Source organism: Dermochelys coriacea, chromosome 17 (genome assembly GCF_009764565.3).
Source record: "Dermochelys coriacea isolate rDerCor1 chromosome 17, rDerCor1.pri.v4, whole genome shotgun sequence".
NCBI classification, from domain to species: Eukaryota; Metazoa; Chordata; order Testudines; family Dermochelyidae; genus Dermochelys; species Dermochelys coriacea.
In genome coordinates, this window is record NC_050084.1 from 20,010,883 (window position 1) to 20,028,516 (window position 17,634).

At 46.1% G+C, this 17,634-nt stretch overlaps 1 protein-coding gene across 2 annotated transcripts; it reads right to left on the reverse strand.

Moving 5' to 3' along the window:
- Positions 1 to 2,366: 2,366 nt before the first annotated feature.
- On the reverse strand, positions 2,367 to 17,627 carry MDH2 (malate dehydrogenase 2). 2 transcript variants are annotated; one of them, XM_043499463.1, is made up of 10 exons: positions 15,515 to 16,009; positions 13,790 to 13,866; positions 11,678 to 11,846; positions 10,696 to 10,779; positions 8,801 to 8,910; positions 7,906 to 8,031; positions 7,141 to 7,218; positions 5,135 to 5,234; positions 4,094 to 4,245; positions 2,367 to 2,682 (listed from the first exon to the last, which is right to left on the reverse strand). In XM_043499463.1, exons 2-10 carry the CDS (start codon positions 13,796 to 13,798, stop codon positions 2,551 to 2,553), a joined length of 960 nt encoding a protein of 319 aa, XP_043355398.1. In that variant the 5' UTR covers positions 13,799 to 13,866; positions 15,515 to 16,009; the 3' UTR covers positions 2,367 to 2,550. The 2 variants fall into 2 exon arrangements, with proteins under 2 accessions (XP_043355398.1, XP_038231874.1); XM_038375946.2 differs by lacking the exons at positions 13,790 to 13,866; positions 15,515 to 16,009 and adding an exon at positions 17,486 to 17,627.
- Positions 17,628 to 17,634: the final 7 nt, after the last annotated feature.

The following is a 17,634-nucleotide window of genomic DNA, read 5'->3' on the forward strand; positions in this document are numbered from 1 at the left end:
GAGTTCACTCTCCCTTCTTGCTCAACACCAAATATAGAACAAAGTAGGAACAGCCATTGTCATGGGTGCAATTTAAAGATAAGTCAGCTCATCTATCAGTTGGGGGGTTGCTAAACAAGACTAGAGCAACAATGGGACCATACACACATTTAAAAAAAAAAGACTGAAGCACTTTGAGACCTGATAGAAAGCATTTTATGAAAGCTAGGTATTATTAACCTAAATGTGACATCTATTATGGAAGTCCTGAACAGTTTTCTGCATAAAGTTAGCTTAGTAAGCCCTCCGTCACAGAACTCAAGACTGTTTCAATTCACTTTCTATTTTAACCACTAATTTTTCAGTGCAAAAATAGAACACAGCTCATCTCTGCAAGCCCCATGGAGTCTGTACAGGATAATATCCCGTACAGCACATTTGTAGTAATCACTTACTAATTACTTCCTTTTTGGTTCTTGTTTTGAAGGACTCTCAGCTGCTCTCTAACTAATGATTCCCTCCTCAGCCTAAACATCAAAAGAGCTGATCAGATAATTGTGACCTTAGGTCCCACACACTGAAGATACTCAAAACTAGGAGCTAAATCATAGCAAAAAGCTAAATGCACGCTCTACCTGTGCTGAAATAGGTGTCTTTCAGCCTTTTCTCTTGGGTATGAAATCATCTGGAAAGGTGACGCCTGCTTTATACCTTACCAAGGAATGCTGAAGAAGCAGGCAATAGAGGAAAGCTCATGAACCCTGGAAACAAGAATTGAGATCCTTACCTCATGCTTTAAATAGAGCCAGTTTCTATTTATCCCATTTAGGCTAAGTATGCTTTCCAACAATATACCCGTATTACCACAGGGGCATTCCAAAGGCCTCACGGGCCATAGCAAGTCCCACCCTGGGGCTAAGAAATGCCTGATGCAGGACCAGGCATCAAACAGAAGGGAAGGTTCATTCAATCCAGTGCCATATGTTATTTGCTGTGACTCAGGGTTTGCCTATCCAGAGATTTATTGGCATTACTATATCAGTATATGTATCAGCATGTACACTTACTTGGAGTAAGTGTCCTTTTATGGCTTAGCTTGTTGCCACCAAACTATAACTATAGCAATGCTGGTCAATGCCCCATGTAGACAAGACCTCTGTATGTGATCTGATTCAACTGCCATGACAGTACCTTATTAATTTTGGTCATAGAAAGCAGTTTACTAATTTATAGCTTGTTTGTATAGCAGCTAGCAGGATGGAATCCTGGCCTATGACTTGAGCCACAGGCACGATGGTAATACAAGTCAGTAACAGCAGGAATGGTGACAAAAATCAGGATTCCAGTCAGTTTTCCCACCAAGTCTTGGCCGAGACCTTGGTTTAGTTAGTTAAACTGTATAAAACGAGAGTAGTGCTAGTAAGTCACTTGGATCCTCCTGCAAGAGATCTGAAATGCCATGCATTAGCTTCTAGTCTTTCCTCTCAGCTGTATTCTTTGCCTCTCCATAGATTTAGGCCCAGGATGACTGGCAGCAGAAGTCAGTTTCTGGCTATTGACTTGGCAGCCTGACCAGAGAAGTTCATCCTTTCATGAGAGGATGCCGTCTAGTGTAGCATATAGCAACGCCATACTGAACAGACCACCACTAGTATGCAAGCCTTGGGAGAACAGCACCATCTAGCGAGTAAAAGCCTTCTAAAATGAAGGCTTTTAGTAAAATGAGGAAAAGGCTGTACGGATAGAAGTAATTTGTTGTATTATATGTCAGAGGTTAGAACTAGGTGGGTCTACCGGTCTGCCACTAATTGTGGTGAATGTTACAATGATATGGGGGTACTGGCCATTTTCAGTAGCCTGGGCTTTGCTAGTTTTAAAAAGAAGCTGCTCAAGGGATCTGCAAGGCCAAGCTTGAGGGGATGTTCTGCAGATTTGTGTTGGGGAAGCCTGATGCAGCTACAGAATGGAATGTTACAAAGCACTGGGAAAATTTCTCTTTAATTTAACTGGAGCGTATCCTGTTGCAACAGCTGGCCAAGTCCATTTGCCTCTCTTCTAGAGAGGGTGGTGTACTATTTACTCAAGAAGCTCCCAAAATTTCTCCAGAAGTGATCCTCAGTATTTCCCAGAGACTAAATATGACTAAAGAGGAGCTCAAGAAGTTAGAGTGCACATCAGCTTCTGCACGTTACTGTGTTCCCTTCTTTGAAGAGAGGAAGAATTGATCTTGTGTTTGTGAATATTAAGTACGCAAATGGCAGCATAACTGGGTGTTGCAGTATGGGTGAGACCTGAAAGTGTAATCTTTGAAATACTGTTTCCCATTCTCATACGAGCGTTTCCAGCTTTAGAAAGCCAGAAATCACATTGGAGAGTTTCACAATGAGTACCCTGAAAAAAACAGGAGGCTGTTTTATTGATGTGTAGAATTCCAATTGACAAATTGAGAGCAGATAATACACTAATACAGAGTGACTTAGATCAAAGCTCGTGCTTTGCATCTGGAGTCTTTTAAAGTGACATGATGCCTTAATAAATTAAGGAAACTGATTCTTCTTCCCTATCCGCTCTTCACTTCATGCTCTTCACAAACTCCTCTCCCTTCTTGATAGAAGCTTTCAGCTCAGTCATGGCCTCAGCTATCATCTTTTCTTCATAAGGAGAGATCTTGCCAATACCTAGATTCTTCTCAATTCCATTTTTCTGACAGGGGAAGAAGGGTTTTTGGGTTACACAATCATTGCACTCTTTAGCAAGGAATAGCTTTCATATCTGTGCCTAGTTAGAGGGTTAAACTTGGGTTTAAAACCAAACTTCCTCCTCCTCAGGTCTCTATAACTGGTATATCTGCAGGAGAATCTCACAAAGCAGTTCAAACAGCTCCTATATTTCAATATGAATTTCCTACCCACCAGTCAGGATGGGGGAAAAGAATGTGTCCTGTCTAATTTTAGGACTGACTCCTTCCTAGAAGAGGAGCTGAAATACCAACTGGTCCTTTGGTGCTTTCATCCCTTCCCTTCAAGTGTTCTGTTTTCCTAAAGCCACACACTAGTCCAACGACCTGAAATTTACTCTGCAGGAAGATGACCATCACATACATTTTCACCAATGGCTTCCAATGAATTTTCAAATCTCTTTAAAAAAGTGACCCTTCTAGCTTTCTAGATCCCAGAGAGTTTAGAGACTAACATCCTGTATCTGACCTGCTGGGCCCACTTATTTCACTCCAGTCTTTACTTCTGTCCACTCACCAGTGTGAGTGCGATACTCTTTCACTGTCCATAATTAATTCTTTCCCTCAAGGACTGAAACTCCCTTTTCTTTTTGTTGCCTCAAAAGCTTCTCTTTACATAGTCCACATAAAATAAACTACATTACTGTGTTTTAATGACACTATAAAACACTCTTATGTCACGTACAAAGGCCACAGCACAATCCTTAACCCAGCACCTGTACTGGCCATCAAACTGCAATCCCGGACACCAGTAGAACTTTGAAAACCTCAGCGTGACTTCCACACACACAGGGGTCAATGTGTAAAGGATTTATTTTAGTAGATTAAGTTAAGGTGACCAGACAATTGGGCTTTTATTGACATTTTGAAAGCTCTTCATACATGGAGACACTACAACCTCCTATTTACAGTGACTAGGAACCAAAAGTTCAGGCTGAGACACTGATTTAAATTAGAGGACCTGGTTACCCAGTCAATTCAAGTGCAGAACTAAGGACAGGAAGTAACTGAAACATGAAGTTTGCACTTGCCTGAGTAAGCAAATTACTAAAATAGCCAAGCCCTTCTTTTATTTAGTTTTGTTGAAACACCAGGAGCTCAAAAGCTATTGCAGGTATTTCTTTAAAGTATTCCATAGTCCTTGACATTTTTAATGAGAAATTAAAATAGCTTTATGAGTTAAGGCACTGCCCAGTCAAATACATTAGAATACGATTATTAAAAGTCTGAACCAAGTATCCAAAGTGTTAAAATGCTTTCTGAACAAGTGTTGCATTAGCCAAGCAAGCTAATTCTGCAACACCCTTCCTGCTTAATAAAGTACAATTTATTACATTAAACATGTCAGTTAAAAGCACCACCGTCCAAGATACATACCCCAAGTAGCAGAGGTGTGGAGAAGTACGGACACTCTGTTTCTTCCGATCTAACAAAGGAACATTCAATAACCCCTTCCTTTCCATTCATTGCATCCAGGACAGAAAAGACAAACCTGGCACCAGCATATGCCATAGATAAGGTGGCAGATCCTGTGCAAACAGAAGTCAGAACAAAAATATTAGAGATCTTAGTGGTATGGATTAATACACTTGTTATTAAACTTTACGCCCAATTGAGAAGTTAGTACTAGTGTAGGATGTAAATTGGTTTACAGTCTCTGCCATTTGAATAACTGTCACATTTTTGGCTAGGTGGCTGCCACAAGCTCAGAAGATACTGTAATTACATATTTTGAATACTTCAGAAGCATCAGAACCCATCCCATCATGCCAAGGGCATCTTTTCTTTCAAAGAGGCTGCACAAAGTGGGGGGAGGGAGGGAGGAGGGAAGCAGCTTTGCCTTTTACTGCACTATGTATCAAAAGGAGCAGAATACATTTTTCCTTTGTGACGTTCCTCTGCTTGTTTTTTCATATTTGCACTAGCTGGTCCTTACTTCCCTCTGTGCTGCAATGAGATAGGCAAGTTGTGTGTTTTTTTTAAATAAAGAAGAGTTGTATAGCAGAAGGGAGCAGTAAAGGACAAGAGTTGTGCTTAATTGTTCATAATTAACAGTACACTCGTCAAGTCCAAAGGATGTCATAACACACGATCAAAAGCCCTGAATCGAACACTAAAACAGTAACTTTTGGCCACAGGCATGCCATTTTAGTGATATGTGTTTGACCCGTTTAATTTGCTGGTGACGAGGGTTGTTGCACAGTAATAGATTCCATACAGTAGGTTACTGTTTAATTCTACCTTAAAGACTGAATTGCTTCTAAGCATGCCATTGGCAGCACTAACCCATTTGCAAAGATTTGTAATAAAACACCAATGCATTACATTGCCCTATAGTTTCCAGTCTATTCTGGAATAGACGAGTACTGCTCACACTCAGAACTGGTCAAAGACACAAAACAGTTTCCAAGAACCAACCTGCTCCTGCTTTAGCTTTCACAACTTCAGTACCAGCCTCCTGAATTCTCCCCGTAAGTGTTTCCAATTGATCCTGAGGGAACTCCACTTTTGGTGTACACTAAAATAGAAAGGTATCAGTTATCAGTAAATCTCAACATCCCTTACTTTCATTATAATGCTTTAGCGGCCTAAATACCCACATAGTATTTTTTATATTCCTATAGCAATTTTCATCAGCACATAGTCGAAGTGCTTCAAAGCAGGCAGACGCGTATCCCCATTTCAGAGACAGGCAGAGCCATTATGGAGCCTGATCCAGTTGCCATCAGAGCCAACAGAGAAGCTCTCATTGACTATAAATAGAGCTAGATCAAGTGATTTGCCCAAGGTCAAACTGCCACTTAATGGTAGAACTAGGAAGAAAACCCAGCAGATCCATCTTGCAGCCTCTTTCACCAGACAGACTCCCTTCAAGTAATGTGCATAGTGACTTCTCAAAGCTATACACTAACGCAGGCCTGCACAACTCGTAAAGCGGTGAGGGCCATATTACTCCAAAGAAAAACAGCTGAGGGCCGAAACCCCCTGGGCCCGCAGAAACACCCCCACCCCCAAGCATCGCCCACCCCGCGGAAACAAACCCTCCTTCCCCAGGGCCACCCCGCTGGGTGTGAGGGGATGCAGGGGGCAGGGCAGGGGGCTGAGTGTGTGTGTGGGGGGTGCAGGAGTCAGAGCAGGGGGAGTGTGGGGGGATGCAGGGGCTGGAAAGGATATGCCCTGATCCCAGCCCCTTCCCCAAGGCCATGCTTCCTCCTCTTCTCCTCCTCGTCCCTGGAGCAGCGAGCATACTGAGGCTCCGCTCTTCCCCCTCCCTCCTGCTGCCACTGTCTGCTCAGTTCATCATCCCCCCCACCCTCCCCGGCTTGCCTCCTCACTCCCTGCTGCCCCCTCAGCCCCCCTCCCCTGCCGCCAGCTCACCTGCCCCCCCAGCCAGCCATTGGCTTGCTCCACCCCGCCGCTTGCCTATTCACCCCCCCACGGGCCGCACAGTGAGGCCGCATGTTGTACAGGCCTGAGTCACTAATGGTTTCCACACCTCTAGCACAGGGGATTCCCTCTGGATACACACTGCCAAGAACCTCGTCTGCTGCTGGTGTTTACGAGGATTTTGAACACTTAAAGTCCTCTGTTCTACTACGGTCATCATCCACACCAACCATTAACAAATGTGCTCCCCGAATTGCTAAAATAATCTTTTCCAGTCATTTTGGCACCCACCCCTTTATTAGTTTCCTCCTTTTACTACATCAAACTCAAGATCCTGGACCTTTCCTTCCTAGTGCCATATAATCACACTCCTCACTTACACTTGAGCATAATTCCTCCCATTCCCAGCCCTCTCTCCTTTCTGTTCCCATCATGTCTTGTTAGCACTCATCTATCACACATTTCTTATCCTTGCAACAACCCACTTCCAGGATTCCTTCCTTCCCTTTTTTCAAAGTCTTGTGTTTCAGGCACAGGACTGAGAGTCAGATGTGGGTTTTCTTCTCGTTTCTGCCCAAAGGCTCCCAATACAACCCTAGGCCATTCATTTCATCTCTGTGCTTCAGTTATGACATTTCTCAGAGATGGATGCAGCTTAACTCATTTACGATTGTGAAGTGTACACAACAGTGAATGTCACAAATGCAGATACTAGATCTCTCTCAGCTCTCTTCCCTAAGCAGATGTGCCACGGTCTTGTCTATTTTAGACTAAAAGCTCCTTGAGGAAAAGGGTCTTACTCTCAAATGCCACATAAGTTTATGGTGCTTTAAAAGTCAGAGGAATTTTAGGTTTAGGACTTTGGAAGCATGCAGAATGAATTTCCAATCGTACAGCACAGTGCCTTGTGAATGAGCACACACAGATAGCTGGAAAGAGACATCAGCAACAGCATTTCAGATTAACGCTAATGCAATACTGAATGGGAGCGGGGAAGAAAGAACATTTCCATACATTGGGTATTTACTGTAACATACCTGAGAGATCAGAGGGATGATAGTCTTTCCTGCATGGCCACCAATAACGGGAACGTTTACTCGAGCTGGATCTAAGCCCTGCAGGAAAACTCATGGCTTTAGCAATTATTTTTAAAAGTGTCTGAGCAAGAAAAGCAGTATGCTTTTAAACACAATGTGCCCTTTTATCCTGGACATTTAATCAGACACCTGCAATGTAATGCTACATGGTGTAGAATAATGCAAGTGGTTTAAAGTCTAGTCATGTTCTGAAGAATGAATTAAAACCACATCATAGAAATCTATGTTTGTTATCCCAGTAACTTACTCTCACTAGGCTTTTATAAATGAACTGAAAGGCCAGCACTATAAACTCCACCCGGCGTATGAAAATCAAGCTGTTCTCCCACGAGACAATATCCTGCAACAAGTCTGTTGCTCAGTGGGGCGTGTCAGAAACCAGCTCACTTCCACAGTTGCATTGCACTCTAGCACTAGCAGGAGTGAAAATGCCACCGTCAGTAAGGTAAACGCGTGGCTCAGACTATCAAGCTGCAGCTATGAAATTCTCTTCCGACGACAACTGCACTGTGAAGGACAGAGACCCTATCCTGAGACTATTCAAAGACTGGAAATAGTAAAACATGTCCCCTCATCCTTGAGTTCTTGGGGAATCCGTGACCACTTGGCTCTGTTCACTCATGATTTATGACAAAGAGCATTGCTAACATGAATGATAAAGGTTCATAGCGACAAATCTATTGAAGCAGGAAGATTACAACCTACCTTTAGTTCAGCCACAAAAGTATTTGCTCTGACAATGTCCAGTGTGGTAACACCAAAGATTCTGTTGGGATTATAAACCCCATGCTTCTTAAAAAGTTCAGAGGTTATCGGGATGGTAGAATTTACCTACAATTGAAAAGCAGGCAGGCATGCATTACTCCACTAATACTTTTTGGTAGCTATTATGTTTTAACAGACTTACAAACCCTTACCAGGTAAATATCAAACAAAATAATAGTTACAAAACTTTTGTTTAGAGAAAATTATAATATAAACAGATCTCACTAACATGGTAGAGTGAGCCTCTTTACCATACCTATGATGTCATTTCTACTGTACCATCACAATTTTATTACACAAGCAAGCTGACAGTAGTGCTCAAATACCTCTGTATATACTAGTGTGCAGTTTTCCTGTGTTAAATGCATTCAGCAAACAAAAATTTATTCAAAGTCTTTGTCAATAACTAAACTGAAGAGCAGAACTCAGACTGCTGAAATAACGCTTCATCAAGCCTGGATCAAGACTCTCACTGGTTTATTCATCTTATGAAGGGCTGCATGTTAAAGAACCAAAGCTTCTAAGCAGACTAATTTACTGGTAGACACATAAATCCTATGTATCTGTCTCTTGTGGGTGTACTGCATGATATTGGTTTAGGACCGCTATACCATTTTATACCTATGGAACTGGTCATATTCACAGGACTTAAACATGAACTTGGGAATCTAGCTCTAGCCAATTTGTTTTCAGTCACAACAAGATTGGAAAATGCGTTAATAAGGATGGTACTACATTAATTCTTGGCTTGTTAATACAGTCAGTTAACTAACGCTGCTAGTCCCTTGGCTTCTCTCCACTATGTATTCAGACTCTCCCAGACATTAATGTTTACCGGGTTAGCAATAATGCAGATCATAGCTTCTGGACAGTGCTTGGCACAGGCAGACGTCAAATTCGCAACAATGGTAGCGTTGGTATTGAACAGGTCATCACGGGTCATACCTGGAAATCAACAAATTTAATATCATTCCAGAAGTTAACCAAGTTGTTCTCATTACAGTTGTTAGAAATGTGAGCACGACCTACCCCATCATTAACACCAGGAGGGATCAGTGTTAAATTAGACCCCACCGAATTCTTTCCTACTTCTCCTGGCTGAAGACTCTCCATTTCCGAGAAGGCAATTCATGTCCTCCAAGGCTAGTATCAAGGTTATCCCTTACAACTAGCTTCTGATAGTAAGACACTTAGGCCTGGTAAACACTTAAAAGTTAGGTCAACATAGCTACACTAGTGAGGGGTATGAAAATTCCACACTCCTGACCGATGTAGCTATGCCAACCTAACTCCCAGCATATATTGCTTGGAGAGATGGTATTCCTACAGCAATGGAAAAATCCATTCTACTAGTGCAGGTTGTCTCTACACTACAGGGTTATGTCAGCATAGCTACGACAATGTAGTTCTGCTGGTAATCTCCACAGTGTAGACATATCCTAAACTTCTCACTCCTGAAATATGCTTGACTACCTACTGGCCCGGGGAGCAGGTGCCACAGGTCATAACCCTGGTGATCTAGACAGCAGCCTAATGTATTACTATCACCACATCAGTCCAGACAAATACCAGTAGGGGCAGTCATTCAAAGAAGAGTGCACAGAGTAGGGGCAGGTGCACAGTGTTTACCCCATTTTGTGTGTCCAGGTACTTAAAAGGCCCTTATCACTATAGTATCTTGTCATTAACTGTCAAATATGGATACTCTGCTCATTGTATGGGTGCCACAGCCCTCTCTGTGAAGGCCAAAAGTATAACTGGGTTAAAAAAAGAATTAGATAAGTTCCTGGAGGATAGGTCCATCAATAGCTATTAGCCAAGATGGTATCAGAACGAAACCCCATGCCCTGGGTGCCCCTAATCCTCTGACTGCCAGAAGCTAGGACTGGACAACAGGGGATGGATCACACAATAATTGCCCTGTTCTTTTCATTCCCTCTGAAGCATCTGGCACTGGCCAGTGTCAGAAGTCAGGGTAATTGGCTAGATGGACCATTGATCTGACCCAGTATGGCCATTGTTATTCCACACTATTGGTTATGTTCCTAACACAATAGTTTAAGAACAAGATTTAGAGTCAAGAAGTCTGGGTTTATATAGCAGAGCTGGGAAATAGACTCCCTGTATGACCTTAGGAACAACAACAACAAAAAACCAAACACCAGCAAACAAAAGGCAATTTCCACTCATTTGTAAAATTCAGGGAATACATCACAAGGGTGTTGTGAAGCTTTATTAATATTTGTACAGTTCTCAGATCCTCAGAAGAGAGTAGTATAAAAGTGTCAGTACTACATTAATTTTATACTCCCAAGATTGGTCTCTAGTCTCAGTTAATAGCAGGATAAAATGAAGTTTTGTTCCTGGAACGTCCATCAGTACTACTTACAGCATGAAGCCCTTATGGGCTTTTCTATGATGCTTATAACTCTAGCATGAGTGCCTCATATATTCAATAATTCAGTAAATACTTACACACCTGCAAGGTAGGCATCTCCCTTTTACAGATGAGGAACTAGGAAACGGAAAGATTGTCTAATGTCTCACAGGAATTCTATGGCACAGCCAGAAACAGACCCCAAATGTCAGAGTCCATCTAGTGCTCTAAGCCCAAGATGGTCTTCTGAGAGACTTGCAGACTCAAGACAGAAGTAATGGTGTAGCATTTCAGGCCTTACTACAATAATCCAAACATTTTGGAGTGCTATGTTCAATAAAATTAAGACCTACCTGGTTTTCTAGGGACTCCTGCAGGAATAACTACAACTTCACAGCCCTTCAAACAGTCTGGCAACTGCTCAGATCCAATAAAACCTGCAATGGAAGATCCAGGTAACTATGCAGTTACTGTTACAGTGAAAGATTAAACTGTTCAAACCGAATTTAATAGTGTATGAAACTGTATGTTTACGGATATCCATGTTATTTTTTAATGTAGCTTTCACCTTCTTCAATATTAATTTAATTCCTTAGAATGAGAATGGCTAAGTTTTACTAGAGGGACTCAAACAATCTTATATGCAAATACCTCTGTCCTCAGAAGAAATGTTTGCAATTATATTCCATGAATCAAAACAAATCCCTATGCCTCATATCAAGCAGCAAGCAAAACTTTCTCCTTTGATAACAGACCCTATAAATGAAATGGAAACCAGAAGATTAAATAGCCTATCTAAACTTTCAGTTTAATGATACATCTGAATCTACACTCCTAGAACGCATCTCCCAAGGATGTGGCTTGGTATAGGCAATCTCAAAGAGCTACTATGGTAACCGGTTTTTCCTACAAAATTCTGAGTTTATGGAAGTAAGAAAATACAGCTGCTAGCTAAAGTCTATGATCAAATTTCTCAATTTTTACTGAATTTATTCTGGTAGCCAGTGTAAACTTTCACATTAACCAGAAATAGTTTCTCAGTGGACAAAAAAAAAAAATATATGAAAAAGTAGCTAAAGATGTTCTGACCATCTTAGCAGCAGCTGATATATTTAACTAAATCTTGTTCTGAGAAGTTATTTGGAGAAATAAGCCATTTCCAGCTTTAGTTTCAACTTAAGAGAAATTTAATTTATAAAGGACAAGTAGTTCCCCACTTCATATATAGTAATATTGGTGTGTATCCCACACATAACACATTTAAGAATCATTTCAATCTAGGACTGTTGTGTGCACAGTAACATGCCTCAGATAATATATAACGACTTACGATACCTTTGACATTGGCTCTTGTCTCAATGTGGCTGAGGTCAGCTGCAACGCCAGGGGTGTGAGCAATATCATACAGGCCGAGGTGGCTCACTAAGGGGCTATTCTTCAGTAGAAGGGAAAGAGGTTGGCCAATCCCTCCAGAGGCACCAAGCACTGCCACTTTAGCATTGCTCTGAGGAGAAAAGAAAGAAGGACACAGATGGTTTTTAGTAGTTACTCAGTAATGGCTTTGGAGCCTTCATCATACTTTTTTGCTTTGATTTTTGAAGAGCTCTATTTGTCTAAGTTTAGTTTCGTTTTAAACCAGACAGTGGGCAAACTGGATTCAAAACTAAATTCTTATGGAAGACATAATTTCTTAAAGGGAATATCAGTAGCAAGTCTTTGAAGAGACAAGACAAACATTTAAGAGATGCATGCTTCCTCAAAGCTGGATTCTTTTCAGTAAGGAAAGGTAATCAAATAAACAACTGTCTCTCAATTTGGAGATTCCCCCCCCCCACCCACAGCAAATGCCATCCAGAACTCTGCTAGGAGTAGCGCCCTACCAAAATCATGACCATGAAAAACACATCACGGACCGTGAAATCTGGTCTTTTGTGTGCTTTTACCCTATACTATACAGATTTGATGGGAGAAGACCAACATTTCTTAAATTGGGAACCCTGATTCAAAAGGAAGTTGCAGGGGGGTTGCAAGGTTATTTAAGGAGGGTCACAGTATTGCCACCCTTACTTCTGCACTGCCTTCAGAGCTGGTGGCTGGAGAGCAGCGGCTGTTGGCCAGGCACCCAGCACTGAAGGCAGCGCCCCGCCAGAAGCAGGGCAGAAAGTGGCAATACCATGCCAAGTGACTTACTTCTGCGCTGCTGCTGGTGGCTGCTCTGCCTTCAGAGCTGGGCTCCCAGCCAGCAACTGCCTCTCTCCAGCTGCCTAGCTCTGAAGGCAGCGCCGCTGCCAGCAGCAGTGCAGAAGTAAAGGTTGCAGTACTGCAACCCCCCCCACAATAACTTTTGTGACCCCCCCCCACAACACTCCTTTTGGGTCAGGACCCCTACAATTACAACACTGTGAAATTTCACGTTTAAATATCTGAAATCATGACATTTATGATTTTTTAAATCCTGTGGCCGTGAAATTGACCAAAATGGACCGTGAATTTGGTAGGGCCCTAGCTATGGGTCTACCTTCTGGTTTTTTAGGGAAGCACAATACTGTGGCTATTCCAGTTTTAGTTGTCAATATTAGAAGAAAATCTGCTTTCTTCCTAAGCTAGCTGAGTGAGTGACCATGCTGCAGGACGTTCCACCTACTTACTCGATTAGCAGCTGATGAGTTGTATCTTGAGCTGCTGCATCTCCACTGCATGACCAGCTCCAGTGTTAGCAGCATTTGGGCTTCAACCCACCCTCCATAACAGGCCAGCTAGCTCTAGCTTAACGCACCACAATCGAGATAGATGCTTTTGCAGACAGGAGTTGCGTTGGGGCAAAACTTGAGTTATAGTTCAAGTTAACAATGCAGTGAAGAAAAATCCTGAGATGTGGCAGCTAAATTCATGTGTTCACAAACAAGCGGTGCATCGCTTTTGCTACTGGAGTGGCAGGAAGCACTTAACTGCAGTGTTAAAATGGCATGGTCCAGTGAATCATTATGAAGCCTGTATCCTCTACAATAGATTGCTAGTTGATGAAACCCAACTCACGTAACTAAACTGCCATCTGACAGCACTAGATCAGGATGAAGACACAATGGTAAAGCAGTGAGAGAGAACACCCATATGGCTTTGCTGTATCGTCTTGTGTGACTAGAGGACCTTTACTATGCCTGATTGACAATTTTGAGCCTTTAACAAGCAGTACATGAACACACAAAGGTATGCTCCTAACCAGCTACCAGGTTGCACGGGTTAGCATAAAAGCGGAGTGCAAATCTTTGAATAGATTTCTTGAGTGTGCTTAGCGCTACTGCTTGAAAACAGAAATTTGAATTATACAGAAGATACTATTTTTAGTAGTTTGCTCTTGCCACGCAGAACTCTGCTCTTAGTTCCTGATTAAGAACTCTATCCACTTAGATTGCAGAGAGTGAATACTTATTGTTTAGACTAGGTCACCTGCTGCATTTTTCAGAGGTAGTTTCTGACTTGTAAAAGGGTTGCCGAAAACGAAGTTTTGCATTCTCACCTCTGCACTGCCTCATGTTCACATTTTTAGAAGGAAAAGTAAATGCAGTTGAAGTTTAATAGAAGAAAGTTTATTTTACTGATAGAGTTATCTTGCTAAGATACATTGGAATCAGTGCCCCTTTAAAATGAATGTACTGACTCAGTACATAATCATATAGCTTTAATGACTAATGTTTAAAGCTGGGATTTTCAAATGGGCCCCAAAGGAGTTGGGAGCCCAAATCCCACTAAGAATCAATGGGAACTGGGCCCCTGAACTCTTCAATCCCTTTGAAAAATCTGTTTAAATGGCTCTATATTTAAAGGGGGAAGACTATATCACTGTGACAAAACAGTAATTAGACTATTTATCAAAAAGTGGATTCACTTTGGCAGTAATCCAACCTGCTTGTTACTGGAAGAAGTAAAATTCTGCATAAATGCCCTCTCCCACAGAGATCAAAATCTAGCAATGGTCATAGGCAGTGTACTGCTATGAAGTGACCAATGAACCTTAAGTCTGCATTGTTTGAAATCACACTTAGGGGAAGAAGTCTTATAAATCTCTTAAATGACTTGAAGTCATGAGAAAATTAATAGGCAGTGAGTTCATTTCTAAGTACATCTGAATGTTTCTATTAGTCTTCCCCCTTTACACAATCACCCTTATATTCTCTTGCAATTAAGACATAGTCCTCTTAAATGAACACTTTACCATTGAGAAATTATTTACTTAAGATAGAAGGCAATAGAATGCTAGCCTTCCCCCAATACCAAAGATCAAATTTCATGCATAAATTGACTTAAACAGATTTAATCTGCAGCCTCCATCCTTAATTCCCATCATTACTTTGAAATATTAGATACTTATGTTCAGGAATGGATTGATGTAATCAATACCAATCTACCTCTCAGCTCCATTAAATCTTGTCAATACTAGTCGCCACACACCTGTTGATTACTAGCTACATCTGACCAATAAGAGACCATTTCTGTCCTGATCTGAAATGAATAGCCAAAAGGATAGAGAAGCAGAATGGCATGTTTATTTTGTGGCCCAGTGTCATCTCTCCTCTGTTTTTTCCACCAAATGCATCCGATGAAGTGAGCTGTAGCTCACGAAAGCTTATGCTCTAATAAATTTGTTAGTCTCTAAGGTGCCACAAGTACTCCTTTTCTTTTGGTAAAATTGATACCTTCAACTACGTGTGTTGCTGGACACCTAAAGATGCCAATATGCCCCATCTTTCACTCCAGTATTTCAGAGTTGCTACCCCATTTCTAACCTGTTTTGTTGTTTGTAGTAACTATTTAACATGAGATCCAATTTAAATAAGGTAATACTTGGTTGCAGCCATGCTGGTCCCAGAATATCAGCAAGACAAGGTGAGTGAAGTAATATTTTTTATTGCAGCAACTTCTGTTGATGAAAGAGAAGCTTTTGAGCCAAACAGAGGCTTATTGGACCACAGTTGGTCCAATAAAAGGTATTACCTCATCCACCTTGTCTCTCAAGTTAATACTTGTCACTTAAACGTAAATGTTAAATTTAACAAGCAACGTGTAACACCATAACTGACTACACATGCCATTAGCATAGTAGAGTTAAACTGAAAAGACTCCATCTCAACACATCTGATTTGTCTCACAGGACACAGGCGGGAGAGCACACACTTGAGTTAGGCTCGACATAGGATAAGAAAGGGAGAAAAGCAACAAGGAAGCATGGGAAGGAGGACAACAAAAAAGGATGGGCAAGACCCAAGAGGTGATGGAAAGACTGTCAAGAGGCATTTGAAGAGAAAAATGCCCCATGCTTAAGACCTACAAGCTCAGGACACAGGCCAGAAGGAGTGGGGAAGAATCGCCGGCACCTGCGACCCCGTGTAAAGGAGAAGAAGGGTGGAGAAACGACTGGTTTATCTCGGGGGAGCGTGGCCTCGCAGCCAGGGCAAAGTAAAGAAAGTCACGGCTGGGATGTGCGGTGTGACCTTGGGGAAGTCACACCCCGGGCTGCGCCTCAATTCCCCCCATCTGGAAAAGGGAAGGGGGAGGGGGCTGCCCTACAGCCAAGGCTCCCAGGTGGGGCTGCCTGGCCGAAGGGGGGTGCTCGTGGTCGAAGGCCCAGCACGGGGACTCCCCCCATTTTACCCCAAGCGCGGAGCCGGGGGGGGGGCGGAGCGGGGCAGCGCGGAGCCGGGGGGGGGGGGGGGGGGGGGGTGCGAGGGCAGCGCGGAGCCGGGTGGGGGGTGGTGACGGAGCGGGGCAGCGCGGAGCCGGGGGGGGGTTGGGAGGAGGGGGCAGAGGGAGCCGGGGGGGGGGTGAGGGAGGAGCGGGGCAGGGCGGAGCCGGTGTGGGGGGTTGGAGGAGCGGGGCAGGCGCGGAGCCCGGGGGGGGGGTTAGGAGCGGGGCAGCGCGGAGCCGGTGGGGGGGGGAGGAGGCGGGGCCGCGCGGAGCCGGGGGTGGGGGGAGGAGTCGGGGCAGCGCGGACGGAGCCGGGCGGGGGGGGGGGAGGGCGTGCCAGCGCCGGAGCCCGGGGGGTCGGGGGGAGGACGGGCGGCAGCGCGGAGCGGGGGGGGGGCGGATCGGGGCCAGCGCGGAGCCGCGGGGGGGGGAGGAGCGGGGCAGCGCGGAGCCGGGGGGGGGGGGAGGAGCGGGGCAGCGCGGAGCCGGGGGGGGGGGGGGGGAGGAGCGGGGCAGCGCGGAGCCGGGGGGGAGGGGGGAGGAGCGGGGCAGCGCGGAGCCGGGGGGAGGGGGGAGGAGCGGGGCAGCGCGGAGCCGGGGGGAGGGGGGGAGGAGCGGGGCAGCGCGGAGCCGGGGGGGAGGGGGAGGAGCGGGGCAGCGCGGAGCCGGGGGGAGGGGGGAGGAGCGGGGCAGCGCGGAGCCGGGGGGGAGGGGGGAGGAGCGGGGCAGCGCGGAGCCGGGGGGGAGGGGGGAGGAGCGGGGCAGCGCGGAGCCGGGGGGGAGGGGGGAGGAGCGGGGCAGCGCGGAGCCGGGGGGGCAGGGGGGGAGGAGCGGGGCAGCGCGGAGCCGGGGGGAAGGGGGGGAGGAGCGGGGCAGCGCGGAGCCGGGGGGGAGGGGGAGGAGCGGGGCGCGCGGAGCCGGGGGGGAGGGGGAGGAGCGGGGCGCGCGGAGCCGGGGGGGAGGGGGAGGAGCGGGGCGCGCGGAGCCGGGGGGGGGAGGGGGAGGAGCGGGGCGCGCGGAGCCGGGGGGGAGGGGGGAGGAGCGGGGCGCGCGGAGCCGGGGGGGAGGGGGGAGGAGCGGGGCGCGCGGAGCCGGGGGGGAGGGGGAGGAGCGGGGCGCGCGGAGCCGGGGGGGAGGGGGAGGAGCGGGGCGCGCGGAGCCGGGGGGGAGGGGGAGGAGCGGGGCGCGCGGAGCCGGGGGGTAGGGGGGAGGAGCGGGGCGCGCGGAGCCGGGGGGTAGGGGGGAGGAGCGGGGCGCGCGGAGCCGGGGGGGAGGGGGGAGGAGCGGGGCGCGCGGAGCCGGGGGGGAGGGGGGAGGAGCGGGGCAGCGCGGAGCCGGGGGGGAGGGGGGAGGAGCGGGGCAGCGCGGAGCCGGGGGGGAGGGGGGAGGAGCGGGGCGCGCGGAGCCGGGGGGGAGGGGGGTGACCCGGGGCGCGGGGCAGGGCCCGGGCCCGGGCGGTACCTGGGCCGAGGTGGCGATGCCCCGGCGGAGCGCGGCGGCGGGGCCGCTGAGGCGGGAGAGCAGCATGACGGGCCCGGGGCAGTGACTCCAACGACCTCCACCACTGGCAGCACCGCGAGATCACCTCCGCTCCCGAGCGACTCCGGCCT

Coding starts and splice junctions, on each gene's coding strand:
- MDH2 (XM_038375946.2), bottom strand. CDS start 17,551: ATGCTGCTCTCCCGCCTCAGCGGCCCCGCCGCCGCGCTCCGCCGGGGC. Junction 8,032..8,800: donor TCTGCATTATTGCTAACCCG/GTAAACATTAAT, acceptor TTTCAATTGTAG/GTAAATTCTACCATCCCGAT. Junction 7,219..7,905: donor CTTTTGTGGCTGAACTAAAG/GTAGGTTGTAAT, acceptor GTTTTCCTGCAG/GGCTTAGATCCAGCTCGAGT.